Raw genomic sequence first — 16,958 nt, forward strand, 5'->3', positions numbered from 1 at the left:
GTACAGCCAACATGCTGATGTACACATCTGACTGACATACACATGTAAAAGATAATGTATACACCTGACCGGTGTGTACACATACAACATGAATACATTGGACTGACATACACATGGACAAGAAGATGTGCAGCCTGTGTGTACAACATGTACATATCCAACTACTGCCCAGACTCCCTCAAAGTTCAGAACAGTCCAATAGGAATCCACTCATCTGCACTCTCCCAGCTCTGCCTGCCCAAACACGTCCGCCCACTGCTTGTCCTGCTGCTCCCTGGCCTGCTGGGACAGCCACGAACCTGGGCCAGAGACGCAACAGCTCCCTGTGGTTTCACACTGTCCTGTGTCTAACCCGCCGCCAGTGCCCCTCACGCCACCTTTCCAGTGTCCTTCCTTCCCTCCAGCTCACTCCCACACGGCACTCTGGACCTCGGTGCCTGCTCTCTCGCGCTAACACACAAGGCTCTACCCACTCCTTTTGCCTCCCAGGGCGCAGCCCTCTCTAAGCTATTCTGCCACCTGCAGCCAAAGTGATCACCTGATGGTGCAAACGGGCTCATGTCACTTCTCTGCTTACAACATCTGAACAGCTCAGCATCATTTTCAGGGGAAAACATGCCTTCCCATGGGGCAGAAAGTTCTTTTCACTTTGGGAAGAAAAGTTATTTATATTTTGGTCTCTGCCTGTCTTTCAGGCCTTGACGGCTGGTTGCAAACTAATCACTGGTCACGATGAATTAGTTCTCCTTTCCTGATTGAGCCTGACTCACTTCGGGCCCGTGCCGCATCCATCTGTTGGTGCTCCCCCCCTTTTCAAACAGACCAGACATCACCCGAAGGCTGACTGTCTGAAGGCTAGTCTCAGTGCCCTCTTCTGCATCCCTTGGCCCCCTGACCACATGACCACTGCATCTTAACACATTATGCAGTAGTTCACTGGTCCGTCTTCTGCATTAAGCTAGGAGCTTTCTGAGGTCAGGATTTATTACTCTTCTTTACCATCACCATGCGGCACAGCACACTGACAGTGAGCTTCAAATAAAGTTAGTTCAATTTAATCTATAAATATCACAACTTAGTTCATGAGAAACAGACATATACGAGTCACAAGGAAAAACTATTTTTTAGAAACTAAAACAAAATGTATATAAATGACATTTCCATTAAATGTAAGTGTCAAATACATATAGAGTTATTTTCTTGATTCAAACCTTTGGAACTGGAAGCATTTTAGATGGGTCACAACTGCCCTACTTGCAAATTCTGTCTATAATTAAATTCAGTGGGTCCCCTGAAGCTGATATTCTTTACTATTTGTTCATCATTTATTTAGAAGGTGGCTAAGCACATGGAGAGGTGAAGAGGTGAGCACCTCACCCATGTTCCTACCTTGCTGAGCATCTGAGCTCACCCTCCCAAGTAGGCAGCTCAGCAACCAGGTGGTGTCATTGCTCCAAATCCTTTGTGCGTTGGGGCTGGGAGGGGGAGCCTTGTGAAAACTGGTCCCTGCAAAGCGTGCTTACAGGTTCTGTGTTCTCTCTCTCTCTCTCAGCCATGGCCTTGGTGGCACTGGAAGTCATGCAGGCCATGGCTCAGACTTGTATGTCCATCATCAGGATATTGCCACACATTAGCAGGGTATTGTGATAAATGTAATGCTCTCAATCTAATTACTTTCTATCATGGTTTAGGCTCGTTAAAGGCTGACATTCTAGGCAAAAGCCTGGCCGCCTACCCCTCCCTGCATTCTGCATCACACACAGAGTTGGGAGAAGGCCCCGGGGCAGGGACTGCATCTCCTCTGCAGCTGAGAGGATGTGGGCAGGACTCCTCAGGGGCAGAGCGAGTCTGTGCTGGCCTCTGTCAAAGTCACCAGGAAAAGAGCAATGGGTCCCTCACAGTCTCCGGGCCCATCTACCTAGGATAAACTCCTATGAAAAGAAAAAAGAGGCACAGAAGGGTCGTACCTAATTAAATTGATGTGGTTGTTAAAACCTCTGCTAAGACTTCGTGCTGGCATTTGATCTAACCATAGCACTGGCTGGTCTGGGTCAGCAATCCTATAAAAACACAACTTGTTAAAGATAAAGATCGTTTACAACCTAGAAAGGTTCAGAAGCATTAAATATAAAACATATACAAGTCTTTGCCAAAGTGGGGAGGAAGCAATTGCTCACAACATTACATCTACAAACAGGAAACACAAACCTGCAAATTCCACACAGACATTCCAAGTGGGCCAAGTAAGAAGTCAGTACAGCTTTATGAGCAGAGCAGTCTTTCTCCATAAACATGAAATCATCAGTTACCTAAACTGTAGCTGGTTGTCTAGACACACACTTCAGTGTAAAGGGATCTACACTGAAGCTCACTCAAAGGTACCACAGGTAAATGACATGCTCTCTCAAAGAGACTGCTTTTTCTAAAATACTTCTTTCAGAAGCAGGCTTGGGAACATGACGGATCCTATTTCATAAATATTAATGGAGTGTATTTCAAAGAATAATGATGCCGGCAATTTCAGTCAAACTTTAGAGAGGAAAACATAGTGTATAAGGCTCACTGTTCGTGAAGGAAACAGCGCAAAGCCTGCTGAAGGGCCACATTATTTCACAATGATTAGGTCTAGTTTTTCCACGTAGACGTTACCGTCGCCACTTGACTGCAATGTCGAACATGTCCCTCCACTGCATCAGCCGCGTCTTCCCATTCATTCGGACCTTCGAGTTGGTCCACGTGCGCTGCACGGCCTGCATGACTTCCAGCGCCGCCAAGCCCATGGCTGGGAGAGAAACAGAGAACACAGAACCTGTAAGCACGCTTTACAGAGACCAATTTTCACTGAGCCTCAGGGATATCTCCAGAGCCATCACACAGGCATCCCGCGAACAACGCAGGGCTTAGGGGCACTGACCACCCACACAGTCGGAAACCCACGTGTAACTTTTGATTTCCCCCAACTTAACTGTCAATAGCCTACTGTTGACCAAACGCCTTACTGATTACATAATCTATTACACATTATTTTCTATATAATGCATATTATACAGTATTCCCTCACTTATCATGGGCATTACGTTCCAGACCCCCGCACAAAGTAGGAACCTTACATTTATTCTATACTCTTAAACCTACATAACTTTAACATACGTATACAGGACCGCAAAATCCCGCGACATAGCGAAAAATCGCGATAAATAATTAAATATAATATTTTAAAAAATCCCGTGATACAGTGAGGCCGTGATAAGTGAAGCGCAATATAGAGAGGGACTACTGTATACTCTATTCTCAGAATAAAGTAAGCCTGAGAAAAGAAAATGTCATTAAGATCGTAGGAAGAGAAAATGCCTTTACAGTTCTGTACTGTATTCATCAGTAACGTTAAGTTTACATCATCAGTTGACAAGACAAATTGTCTGTCAGCACCCATATAAATACTGTCTTATGTGATGTACTGTAGATGTTATACATGTTACTAACACTAGACATCAAAAAGGAAAAGCTCGTGTGAAAAAAAATTTATTTGCAGGTATAATAACACTTCACACTCTGATAAGGACGAGTCAGCAACAGGGCTGCTTTGTGGTAGCCTAGTGTAACCCATGTGATCGCTTCATGGTAGAAAGGAAATCTCTATAAAATTTTCTAATATATTTACTGAATAAAATCCACGCCAACGTGGACCTGTGCAGCTCAAACCTGTGTTGTTCAAGGGTCAACTGGATAAAGAATCGCAAGTACTGGTAATTTAACAGGACTGGATACACATGACAATCATGATGGCCCCACTAAAACTAAAATCTGTCAGAGGACACCAGAGACACCCCCAAAGCTGTCCCCTCCAAACTGTGCTCCCTCCTGGAGCTCTGGGAGGCCCACACTCCCCTTCAGGCCGGCAGAAGGGACCCAATGCCTGGGGTGGGCTGTGTAACCGACAGTAATGCCGTCAGCCCTGCAGGCTCCATGAGTACCTGCCCTACAGACACAGCGCACAGCCAGGGCGGGAAGCGGGCTTTCTGCAGAATTCGAATGAGTCAAGCTACATGTTTCTGTCATGATCACATGGAGATTTTGAGTAGGCACAACACGTGAGTTTTTTAAAACCACAACGTGGCTGAACAATCCTTGTTTTGTCAGAAATATTTCCATTTTCAGATAGTTTCAAAATACCTCTGTGTATTCTCTGGTTTGGCAGGAAACCAGGTGTTTCGTATTGCATCAGTGACCCCAGACGGTCGGCCACACAGATCAGCTCTTGTACCTCAGGCTTGTAACTCTCAAAATTCTGATGTAGCACGTCTCTGGAAGAAACATTACGTATACGGTAAGGACTTTTACAACAGACTGGGCAATCAAATTTCACCCGAAGAGCAGTCACTTCCTCCACTGAAAGAGTAATCAAGAAACCCATGACCACGTCATTTTTACTCCAGTGCTCTGCACCCAACCATACATGAAGTACAGGAGGAATCCAGGAGCGTATGTACAGAACTACTATCACATGCTTGTTAGCAACACTGCTAACTAGTTTGCAGTTCAGACAGTTACTTGCTTTGTAAACGTCTCCAGATACAAAACCTGCCTGGAGTGATATTTCAACAGCAACCCAACCCCCACGCTATGTCCACCCCCTCCTCGGGATTATAGCAGGTATCCTTGGAATGGGACATGTGACCACTACTGTTTAGCTGTCAACCTGCTACAAGTTCTCGTAACAAAGATTGCAGTTCTAAGTACGGGTTGTGATGAGGTCCCCACAACCACCCTGAGGTCCAGCTGTGCTCATGGCTGTCATTTGTTACAGCACAAGGACACAAACATCGAAGGGAAAAAGCGCATGGGGCAAAGGCCAGGTGTGACCAGGCACAGGTTTCCAAGGGTCCTCTCCCAGGGGACACATGGGACGAATTCCCTGAGTGAAATGCTGCCAACCAGGGGAGCTCATCAGACACTCAGTGCCCAGGGTTTTTCCTGGGGGATGATCATATAACTGCCCACATTTGCTGGGCAGGAAAGCATGTGCTCAGCATAAACCGTATTGCTCGTACCAACGGCCTGGGCACAGTGAGCTGCCCTTATCCGTCCAGGCCCGGCAAACACACCTGAAATCCACATTCCCAGACGCCAGCCAAGGGCTGACCTTGTAAGCAAGCAGGCATTTCAAGGACAGCAGCTCAGGCCTGCCATGTTAACTCTTCTCTGCACCTATGTATGTCTCTAAAAAGGACGGTTGAGGACACAAGATAATCTCTTCAAGCTACCCCTTTCCTTTTTTATTTTTGATTATGTAATAATTGATAGATACAAAAGCATACAACCTCACTACCCAACTTAAGAACCAGAACAATTCTCTATACTCTATCCGCCTGTCTGCTCCTTTCACATCCTATCCTCCTGTCCCCTGGCAAGAGCTAACTTGTCTTGAATCTTGTGGTCATGACTCCCTTGCCTTTTTCTTTTAAAAAATAGGTTACATTATGTCTATCCCCCAACAACATATTCTGTAGTTTTCCCTCTGAGCTTCATGGGAAACAGGATGTGACACTGAGTCTACTGACTGGCTGCTTTCACTCCACGTGGTAGTTTAAGATTAACCGACACCGCTTCTCCTGCTGCCAATGTCCCCTTGTGTGATGGAGTTACGTCCATCCAGTCTTCTGTTCACGGACATCTGGGACAACTTCCAGTTTCCAGCTGTGAACAAATACTGCTCTCGGCAGCCCTGTACGGGTCTCCCAGTACACAGTGCTCCAGTGTGAGGTTCTCTACTGAACGTACAAAGTAGAATCACCAGATTGTAGGACATACAAGTGTTCAACTTTACCAGACAAGGACAAAGTGCCGGCCAGAGTGGTTGCAGCAATTTAAAATTTCTGATCCTCATCTCTGGTCAATATTACTGTTATCAGACTTTGTAGTATTTGCTCATCTCATCTTGTTACAGAAACAGGGGTGTTCCAAAAAAAACCCAGAGTTTGCAGCTGGGGGATGGGGAGAAGGAAGCAGCTTTTCAGAATGCCTCCACATGCCTGAGGCCAGTGGCTAGTGTCTTTTTTATGCAAAATGGCTTTAATTCATCCAAAGCCTCAGGTAGATGGGAGGAGTCTTGAACCAGGGGATGGTATGGAGAAAGCACACAGAACCTGCGTGAGGTTCTGTGAATGGTCAGAACTGGTTACCGCACCCACTGCATCAGAAAATGTAGTCAGGGATTTAAAAATAATCGGCAGACATTTTAGGCGGGCTGACTGTGCGGATTTAACTAAGGTTAGGTCTGACTGTGCGGATTTAACTAAGGTTAAGGCGGACTGTGCAAATTGGACTAAGGCTGAGGCGGACTGTGCGGATTTAACTAAGGTTAAGGCTGACTGTGCGAATTGGACTAAGGCTGAGGCTGACTGTGTGAATTACAAAAGGACTAACTATACAGTTTACAAGGAGGCTGAGAATCCATGAAGTTCTGGATTAAAAGCTGGTGGACCCCATAACACAGACGAGGTCTCCCCAATCAGGATTGAATGATTGGCAGCTACTGGTAAAGCTGAACTGTGTTTGGAAAGTAGGGAAAGGGTTTCTCTGACTTTTCTAAAGCTGGCCTGGTTTGGTAGGGGGGAGGCAAGGATATGTGTTTATGGGTGTTTTAAAAAACATAAGACTTAACAACAGAAATCCGCAAATAACTAAATCTATATAACTGTTAAATAAACTATTCTTTTTCTTTTCACTAAACTCTGGTATTGAGAGTTATAATTTTGGCGGCGGGCAATCGGGCCCCTAACTAAAGAGCCCGTGGGTTTGTTTTCAACTGAAGTAGCCCAGGGGTTCTGTAACAATTTGGCGACCCAGATGGGACGTTAATAATTGCCCGTGGCTGGTCGACCCCCTTGGGAGACACCTTCTGAGGGCACCGACCGCCTAAGTACGCCTGTGTGGTGAAAAGAAAACAGAACTGGGAAGAGATTAGAGAAGTAAGGTTGTTTGCTAAAAATTATTTCTGAGCATTTCTGAAATAATGGCATCGTGGATACTAGATTTGTTTGTCCGGTTAGGAGAATTCCTGGAAGTAATAGAATTATGGATGCCGGAGTGGTATATATGTTTTCTAGTCCTTGGGATTGTTTTGGTTATAGCCATTAGCATGTATGTCTGGGTTAATAAGAGCAGTTCTTGGCAAGCCCCTAAGGGCAGTCCACTGAAGAGAATTTTGGAAAATCGGGATACGTACTGTCGTTATCCTATGACTAAGAAAATGTTAATTTATTACTGTAACACTGTTTGGCCTGAGTATGTTCTGGGTGGTAAGAAAAGGTGGCCTGTGAATGGTTCTCTGAATTACCTTATGATTAATCAATTAAAGAAGTACTGTTTGCAATCGGGAAATTGGGAAAATGTTTATTATCTAGATGCATCTGTAAAGTTGTATAATGAAGCCTTGGTGAAGGTAAAGGGCCAAATAATGGTGCAGAGGGAAGAAGAGGCCAAAAAGCCTTTTCCTGAAAGTCAAACGCCGGAGAAGAAGGAAAATGAAGAAGTAGCCCTCTTTAACTCTCTAAATCCGGGAGACAAAGGAACTGTTTTGGCGCCAAACTGCGCCCAGGTAAAGGCGCCTCCCATGGCACCACCCCTTCCACAGGTAGGGGCAGCTCCCGAGGCAGCATCCAGGGCTCCTGGGGCGCAGCCCTCTCTGCAGGTGGGCATGGCTTCTGCAGTGCCCACCCATCTGCAGATTCAAGGGACTTCCCTCTCAGCATGCCTTTTGGTTATGGCCTCTGAAGTGACTACAAAGCCAATGACTCCACCTCTTCAGGAGGAGAAATGGGTCTCTCCCTCCAGAGCCCGCATGAAGGTTGTAATTTGGACACTAAGCCTCATAGGTATACTGCCATTTTGGGTACGCCACGTGAGTGCTCCACCATGGTGGATGAGTCACGTGGGTTTGCCACCATCTTGTGGGTGGTACTTATGGGTGCCACTGTCTTCAAAGATGCTGCATGTAATGCTGCCGCCATCTTTGAAGTGGGCAAAATGGTGGGTTAGGTATGCTCTTAAGGTAATGTGCTTTGTTTGCAAAATGGTATATGTCTAAACATTCAAGTCATTGTTGCATAAAAGGTATTTGCAAGGTCTAAGCTTCAGAAAACTGCAAAATATCTACAAATCTAGGGAATTTTAGCTGCCAAATACTGAGTTTGGGTAGAGTCCTTTACAGTGTGGAAAAGAATTGGAAATGGGTTATGGTTAAATCTGAATGGGTAAATATATGGAAAGTTTGTGAATGTTGCAGAAGGTCTGTGGAAAGTCATAAAAATATGTAAAAAGGTTGTGAAAGTTTTTAAACCTGGGAAAAGGGAAACCTCAACTACTTGTGGTCTAATTGTATGGTTACTGTACCTCTGTATTGGCATTTAGCCTTGGGACCTATGAAAGGTCATTTGGAATTCCCTGTGTTGGAATTGGCATTAGCCATTGGTGACCTCGGAAAGGTCATCTGGAATTCCCTGGATTGGCATCTAGCCTTTGGGGACCTATGAAAGGTCATTTGGAATTCCCTGTGTTGGATTGGCATTAGCCATTGGGGACCTATGTAAGGTCTAGAATTCTCTGAGACCTAGGAAGGTCTGGAATTCTCTGGTTTGGCATTAGCCATTGGAGACCTATGTAAGGTCTAGAATTCTCTAAGACCTAGGAAGGTCTGGAATTCTCTGTATTGGTACTGGCTATGTAATCTGAAAGGAAAATTGAGGTTTCCCAGAGAAAGTTAAGAAAACTTCACATGTAGGAAAGTGAACAAAAGAAAGTATAAGGCATGGAAATGCAATTTTAGGGAATATTAGAAGGACAAGGATTTTCCTTCACACTGTGTATTTTTCTCTCTACCTGACCCCTCCAGAATTTGGCAATTTAAAGGAGTAAGTAATTACATTAGGTTTCTTTGCATAAAACTAAAAAGACCAGTTGTTAATAAAGGTATTGTTAACCAAGACTTTTGACTGAAGTGACATGCCTGAAGGAGGCATGCTTGGGCTCTGGTTGTCACCAGAAAGCCCTAAGGAACTGGACTTGACTTTTGAAGCTAAGGAAAGCCCAGAAGGAAAAAGGCCTGACACCTTGGTTGATTGTGCGGTTCATGGCAGTCTTTCCAGGGAAGGAACGAAGGTTGCTTTCCTAAAGAATGGCTAGAAAGAACCTAAGGCACAATGAAAAACCCAAAGGACTTGGGAAAGCAGGTGTTTGCAGACAAGGCTGAATGGCAGGTGTGTGGCTCAGCTTCTGTGCCCTGATGGGCAGACTAAAGTCAACATGAAGTTTCCTTGTATAAGTTCCAGCAAAGTAGACTTAAGGATCATATGTGATCAATCACTGCTCTTGTTGTGTTTATGCAAATGAACAGGCTAAATTAAAAACTGGACTTAATGCAGTCCCTTTACTGACAAGAAGGGTGATCTTAAGGAGAAAAATTGTGACTCAAGGAAAATCACAATGCTCAGTGCAGCTAACTGTCTATAAAGTTTGTTTTTCATTTGAAAGTTAAACCAAGTCTGTGACATTATCAAGGATGCTTAATTTACAGGCAAGAAGAATGTCAGGCGCCTTGCAAGTGAATGTCTTAACAATAAGACAGTCTCTCAGGTTTGAAGACTGGTTTGTCAATTGTGTTGTGTAATTTAACATGCATGTTCTTTCTGTTTTCATAGGGCGTAAGCCTATAATCTCTACCTGAGTAATTATCTGTACATATAGGCCTCACCTAAGAAGCCCATCTGCATCGCCACCTCCTGAGACTCAACGGTTTGGCTGAACTAAGTGGTTAAGTTGGTGAAGTATAGGGTGGTCTGTGGGCTTCACTTTAAAACTGGTTTCTTTTCTGTCCTAATGGCTTGGACAGAAAGGGCCCAGAGGTCTGAGAGGGGGGAAATCCAAAATTTATACCCCTCAGCCCAAGCTAAGTGAAGTGGGCAAAAAGGCTTTGGACAGGTGTGACATGCCCTGCACACCTTCCTCCAAAAAAGCCATTTCTTTTTTCTAATGTGGGACATTGAAAAATTAACTTCTGCCTTTTGTATATAGTGGTTGTAGGTTAAATTGTGTTTTTTTTTAACCCTGTTGCCAAATCTGTTGCCTCTAGAATACTACAAAAATGTCAGCTTGTCCAGCAGTGCCAGCCCTTGGAAACTAAGCATGCTGCTACCCAGGAACAGCCAACTGACCTGGACTCTGCAAGATCCTTCCCCATGTGGGAAGGCCACCCTCCCCTACATCCCCACTCTTATTAGGGATTTCTAAACCCAAGGGTAGGTAGGACAACGACCACGTCCAGCAGGAAGCAGTTAGAGAAGCATAAGACCTTCGCCCATTGTCCTTTATAAAATTATAAAGGGTCTAAGTCTGAGAGGGGGGAAACTGTTACAGAAACAGGGGTGTTCCAAAAAAACCCCAGAGTTTGCAGCTGGGGGATGGGGAGAAGGAAGCAGCTTTTCAGAATGCCTCCACATGCCTGAGGCCAGTGGCTAGTGTCTTTTTTTATGCAAAATGGCTTTAATTCATCCAAAGCCTCAGGTAAATGGGAGGAGTCTTGAACCAGGGGATGGTATGGAGAAAGCACACAGAACCTGCGTGAGGTTCTGTGAATGGTCAGAACTGGTTACCGCACCCACTGCATCAGAAAATGTAGTCAGGGATTTAAAAATAATCGGCAGACATTTTAGGCGGGCTGACTGTGCGGATTTAACTAAGGCTAAGGCGGACTGTGCGAATTTAACTAAAGTTAAGGCTGACTGTGCGAATTGGACTAAGGCTGAGGCTGACTGTGTAAATTACAAAAGAACTAACTATACAGTTTACAAGGAGGCTGAGAATCCATAAAGTTCTGGATTAAAAGCTGGTGGACCCCATAACACAGACGAGGTCTCCCCAATCAGGATTGAATGATTGGCAGCTACTGGTAAAGCTGAACTGTGTTTGGAAAGTAGGTAAAGGGTTTCTCTGACTTTTCTAAAGCTGGCCTGGTTTGGTAGGGGGGAGGCAAGGATATGTGTTTATGGGTGTTTTAAAGAACATAAGACTTAACAACAGAAATCCGCAAATAACTAAATCTATATAACTGTTAAATAAACTATTCTTTTTCTTTTCACTAAACTCTGGTATTGAAAGTTATAATTTTGGCGGCGGGCAATCGGGCCCCTAACTAAAAAGCCCGTGGGTTTGTTTTCAACTGAAGTAGCCCAGGGGTTCTGTAACAATCTGAGCTTCTCTTTTCACTCTTTATGGTGTCTTTGTTGAACAGAAGTTCTTAGTTTCAATATAGTCCAATTTATCAATGCTTTTGTCTAAGGTCTATACTGTGTCATTATTTTAAAAATGCTTCTCTACCTGAAAATCATGAAAGTCTTCACTTACATTTTTCTTTAGAAATGTAAAAAATGATACCACTCACACTTAGGATTTTATTCATCTAAAACTGGATCTCTCCATCTACACCATCACAAAAATCAGTTTTATTTTATCCATGTGACAATGTAATTGTCCCACTGCCACTCGTGGACAAGCCCCACTCCCATCACAACACAGCTCTGCCATGTAGCGAGGCTCTCTGATAAAGGCTCTGCTAGTCTACCTGTCTGTCCCTGCCCCAATGCCACTCTGACTTCATTACCACCTTCAGTTTGCTATCTGGCAGGACTCTCAAGAACCTTCCCCTCTGAGCCTGGGTACCATCTTCTTTAGTAGGAGTATCTTGATGACTGTTGGTTCTTTGTTTTTCCACACAATTTAAAGAATTAGCTCATTAAGTTTCTCAAAAAACTTTGTTTTAAATTTTGAATGGCATTTTATTGGATCTATAATTAATTTGCAGAGAAATTACTTATTAATCTCATTGAACTTCCTATTCATGAACATAGCATTTCTCTCCATGTGTTTCTTTTCTCTTAGTAACTTTCAATAAAGCTTTATAATGGATTCCACACAGATTTTATCTTTTCTAAGATATATTCCTAAGTACTTACTGCTATTATAAATGGTATTTTTGTTTTTTGCTGGTATATAGAAATGCAAATGATTCTTGTATATTGATTATAATCAACCACCTTGCTAAACTCTTAGTAGTTCTTATAATCTGTAAGTTTTCTGTTTGTTTGTTTTTTAAAGATTTTATCTATTTTCAGAGAGAGGGGAAGGGAGGGGGAGAAACATCGACTGGCTGCCTTACTGGGGTGACATGACTTTTAATTTTTAAGATTTTCCTCCTTATCTTAGGTTTTCTCCAATTTCTCTTCATTTACCCTTAAAAAAAAAAAAATCTGTGGATTGATGTGTTTCCTCAGTTCTGGAAAATTCTTAGTCATTTTTTTTTTAATTGCCTTTCTCCCATTTGCTCCTGAGAGTTCAACAAGACATGTGCTAGACCTACTTACATCTTCTATATCCTTCATGTTTTCTAACTCCTTGACTCTGCCCTGTACTCCGGATAATCCCTAATGCTCTGTTTTCCAATTCTGCAATTTACTCTCAGCTATGTCTAATTTGCTGTTTAGCTTTTCTATTTCCAAAGCTTCTAATTATTTTTTAACCTTCCTTGTCATCTTTCATAATCTTCTTGTTCATGTTTGTGATTTCTTCATAATTTTTCTAACTACTTAATTTGGAGTTATTTTAGAGTCTGTATTCAATAATTCCAGTATCTAAAGTCCTTGAGGGTCTAAGTCTGTCATTTGTTGTTTCTGTTGATTCTCACATTAACAGTCTTATTCTGTGGGAATACTGGGGGCCCAAATTCTCACTAATTTATTCCTAGGGTGAATTTGCATTTGCCTCTGTTGAGGTCCTGGGGCTGCCTCCAACAGGGCATCACCTTAGCCCTTTGAAGTTCAGCAAACCCCTCGCCTACGCCTCCAGGCATTCTATTGCAGTAGTTGTTAGATGCACTTACCCCACCACCACCAGGACACTTCCTTTCTTTTAATGAGTTCACCATTCATCACTGGAGTTTGAATTCCCCAACTTCTTTCTTTTTAGAGTGTGAAAGGGTTGATCTTTACAAATTCCTCTTAATTTTTAAGGCACTGCAGACTCCCGGGAATCAGTATCTATTCTAGATGTTTTGTAATGGGACAGCCCTTCAACATCTCTGCTTTGCAATACTGCAGAAGTAGTTGGCCAGCAGTGTAATTTCCAATATACTAAGTAATTTGTTTTAAAAGTAACATAGCAAAGAATGCTGCATATCAAAAAGTACAAGTACATCTGAAGTCTGATGGTTACCCAAAATTAGCAGGGAAGATTAAGCTAGAAGGAATGATGATATCCAATTGTAAGTTTCATGGTACTTCACAACTAAAAGAAATTTTTGCAGACATCAAATAAAAAAATTAATTAATCAGAAATAGAAATAGAAGCCATTAATTGATTAAAAGATATCATGATGAACTTATAGTTCAGTACTGAAAAAGAAAAGATGTCACTAAAGCACTTACTTTATGTGAGGCTGCAACCCTGGCTGCTCTTCATAGTCTTCTATGAGGAAAGGCAGGTTTTTAGCCCAGTGGTCCTTAAAGCTTCCAGGCAGATCCACATCGATGTTATATTCCGTAAGGGGAGTGTCAAGGTGTGCATGAAGATACCGGGAATACTCTGCACACAGGAAATGAGATCTGACACACCAAAATACTGCTAAAGATACATTTTTGACAGCTAGCTGCCATACAAATACTTTTTTTTACTGTTGTTGGTTTTTTCAGATTTTATTTATTTATTTTTAGAGGGAGGGAGAAAGAGAGGGAGAGAAACATCAATGTGTGGTTGTCTCTCGCACGCTTCCAACTGGGGACCTGGCCCACAACCCAGGCATGTGTCCTGACTGGGAATTGAACCCGTGACCCTTTGGTTCGCAGGCCAGCAGTCAATCCACTGAGCCTTACCAGCCAGGGCCATACAAATACTTTGTAACAGACTTATTTAATTATAAGAATTCTAAATGGAGACTTGCAATTTTATTAAATCACTAGTATTATATGACAATTGGAGCAACCTGCCACTGACTTGAGTCACCAGGGTGAAATATCAGCCAGTCAATCTGGGTCCACTCTGGCTAAATTTTAACCACCTTTCCATGAAACACACCAAAGATCTCACTTTTCAATTCAGAGTCTGAAAATCCAAGTGCAATGCCAGACTGATTCTGGTTCTCTGTCAACTGATAGATGTTAAACTGCCTATGTATATAATTTTATCAACTGACTGATCAACTGCTGTTTATCTCTACAAAGCAGTGGTAGGAAAAAAAAAAAAACAGGATACAGAGTGCCCCATCCTTCAGTCTATAGTTCACAAGTCCAAGTCCTCCTAAACCAGGAAAATAGAGGGAACTGTGATTTAGAGTACAGAGCTATGCTGCCCAGTAAGTAGCCCGGAGCCACCTAGCTATTGAGTACTTAAAGTGTGGATAGAGTGACTGAGAAACTAAGTTTTAAATTTTTATTTAATTTGAATTAATTTACACTTGAAAACACAATTCAATTATTGAAAACTTCAGTATGTTTGGAACAACTTGCATACATGAATCTACTTTTTCAACTTTAAATTTTATGAAATCTAAATTTACATCAAATATTTCCAAAGAAAACTTAGTATCTAAATCGAGATGCATTAGAAGTATAAACTATACAGTAGATTTTGAAGACTGAGTACAAAAAAAGTAAAATATTGAATGAATAGTGTTTTCATATTAATTATATGTTGAACTAATATTGTGGATATACTGAATTAAATAAAATGTATTGTTAAAATTCATTTCACCTGTCTGTTTTCACTGTTTTAATGTGGCTACTAGAAATTTTAAATTACATACACAGTTTGCAGTTTTTTCAGCTGGACAGTACTGGTATAAAGAGAAGAAATGGGGGTAAAGAGTTGGGCTTTATATGAAAAACAAAAATATCTTTATGCGTGGCAGTGAAAAGGTGTGGAAGACCATGACTAATGAAAAGATGACTCTAAGATTTGCTTTCTTCCTCATCCCAATTTAATTTCTCTAAACCATGAGAGAGTTCTGATATGAAGGAACGACAGGTCAAAGATACCGCCTTTACATTTGAACAGTAAAAACTCACGAAAAGTCACTTTCCTGCCATCCCTTCGTCTTTGGATAAAATGTGGTAAGATGAATACACAGATGGTCATCTCATTCAGTCCAAACTATGTTTTCCTGACTTAAGTAAAATTTTTTAAACTTTAGAAAGAAAATACGTAGGAAGTGGCAGAACAAGCACTGAACTGGTCTTCAGAAGACATGCACCCAATCTGGCCAGACCCCACCACTGACGGAGGGGTGGCTGTGGACAGGTGGCCTCGCACCTTTGACACTCAGTTGTCTCATGGGACATAAGAGACGTGAACTACCATTTCTACAGCTCTGTGCATCAATATTCAATGATTCCGCGATTTCTGACTTACCTCGGAGATATTTCACTTTAAGATACTCTGGGCTGGCCTTCTGGCCTGGGAGAGGATCATTGAGCATAACTTTAGTTTGGGCCTTTATCCCTTCATAAAACTGTCCCATTGCGACGTGGCTGAGTCCTTTCATGTACTGGCACACCTCATTATACGGCTCCAGCTGCAGACACCGCTGAGGGATTGAAGCAGAAAATGCCTATTAGTATCAATACAGTTGAAGAAAACGTTCAAGTTTATTCTTTAATCTGAAGTTAGAAGTTTGCCCTCCAGGTTGAATCGGACAAAATATATGCTTGTAAATCCGTCTATAGGACAAGGCAGTGGCTTTTCTTTCTTTTTATCGAGGTATAAACACTGTTCCTGCCGCCCTGGCCCTTCATGACAGTCTCACTAAGGGAGGCTCACCCTGAAGTTCTTCAGGGCTTCCTGTAGGCTGCCATGGTGATAGAGCATCATGCCCCGGAGCTGCAGGGTCTGCACGTGGTTCTGGTTGAGCAGCAGGGCCTTCTGGAAGCTCTCGGTGGCTGCTTCAAAATCGCCCAGTTCTCTAGGGGTTTACAACAGTTAGGAACACGGTACGGACACCTCAGTGAACATACACAGTAAGTTATCTCCTTAAGGTCCACGTGTGAATGAGATATCTTGGCATGGGTGTTCCCTTGGTAATTTTACCACATTATAGCCCACATAGCCTTTGCCATATCACACCTCATGTACCTTTTCTAAATCTTATGATTATAGGATAACCACAGAGCTCTTGAAATTTGGGGGGGCAATTAATTTATAGCTTATTCAAATCCCTTTCCATAATTCATGATAAGCTACAACCCTTAAAAAACTGCGTATAAATTTTAGTATCCGGAAAGAAACATACATTGCTTCTTCTTCAGAAAAGGTATGGAGGCTATAATCATACAGAAGTTTAGCATTCTGAATCAAATTCATAGGTTAAAAACTATATATTTTTCTGTCACTAAAGTTACTTCACCTTAAGTCTATAATATTGCTATATAACTTAAAATTCTGAAAAAAAGAAGTATAGCTTAGAATTGTGATCATTTCAGAGTGGAAATGGTTATTACTGACCAACTGTTTCTCTTATATATTAAAATGTTTACAAATAATAAAGTGCTTTCAAAATATCTCATATGTCAATTTTCTATAAGTAATTAATATTTTAAAAAAGTAACAGCTTACATTTGTACATTTATATTCCCAACAACTCCATGGGACAGAAAGAATAAACACCATTCCTTAAACTCAACGGATTCCAAATACACTCTCTTTTCAAGTCAGGATAAGACAGTTTCTCCAACTACCATATCAAACACATAAGCTCTTAACTTTAATCTTTCCTGAATCAGGTACCTAGCAGAGTTCTGAAGGGGCTTTCTGTAACTGTCTTTCTTTTCTACCTTTAACATAGCACCTTTGAAAAAGTCAGAGTGTACTTCTTTTTTCAAAGCCAAAGTCAGAATAACTCCATCCCTCAGGGCTGTGCA

General features: G+C 42.2%; 1 protein-coding gene across 5 annotated transcripts in view; it reads right to left on the bottom strand.

The window, feature by feature from the left end:
• Window positions 1-16,958, bottom strand: part of TTC13 (tetratricopeptide repeat domain 13) — a 70,361-nt gene that overhangs the window by 12,963 nt on the left and 40,440 nt on the right. For all 5 annotated transcript variants that reach the window (XR_016508248.1, XM_090263174.1, XM_090263173.1 and 2 more), the window contains 6 exons: window positions 15,862-16,003; window positions 15,454-15,628; window positions 13,476-13,632; window positions 4,174-4,304; window positions 2,650-2,782; window positions 1,968-2,060 (listed from right to left, as the gene is read on the bottom strand). Coding sequence is in view for 4 of the 5 variants with exons in the window: in XM_090263174.1 (XP_090119300.1) it covers window positions 1,968-2,060; window positions 2,650-2,782; window positions 4,174-4,304; window positions 13,476-13,632; window positions 15,454-15,628; window positions 15,862-16,003 (831 nt within the window). In the remaining variant the exon portion in view is untranslated. The remainder of the gene's footprint in view (window positions 1-1,967; window positions 2,061-2,649; window positions 2,783-4,173; window positions 4,305-13,475; window positions 13,633-15,453; window positions 15,629-15,861; window positions 16,004-16,958) is intronic.

This window comes from Furipterus horrens, unplaced genomic scaffold (genome assembly GCF_987537825.1).
Source record: "Furipterus horrens unplaced genomic scaffold, mFurHor1.1.pri manual_scaffold_15, whole genome shotgun sequence".
Lineage (NCBI taxonomy): Eukaryota > Metazoa > Chordata > Mammalia > Chiroptera > Furipteridae > Furipterus > Furipterus horrens.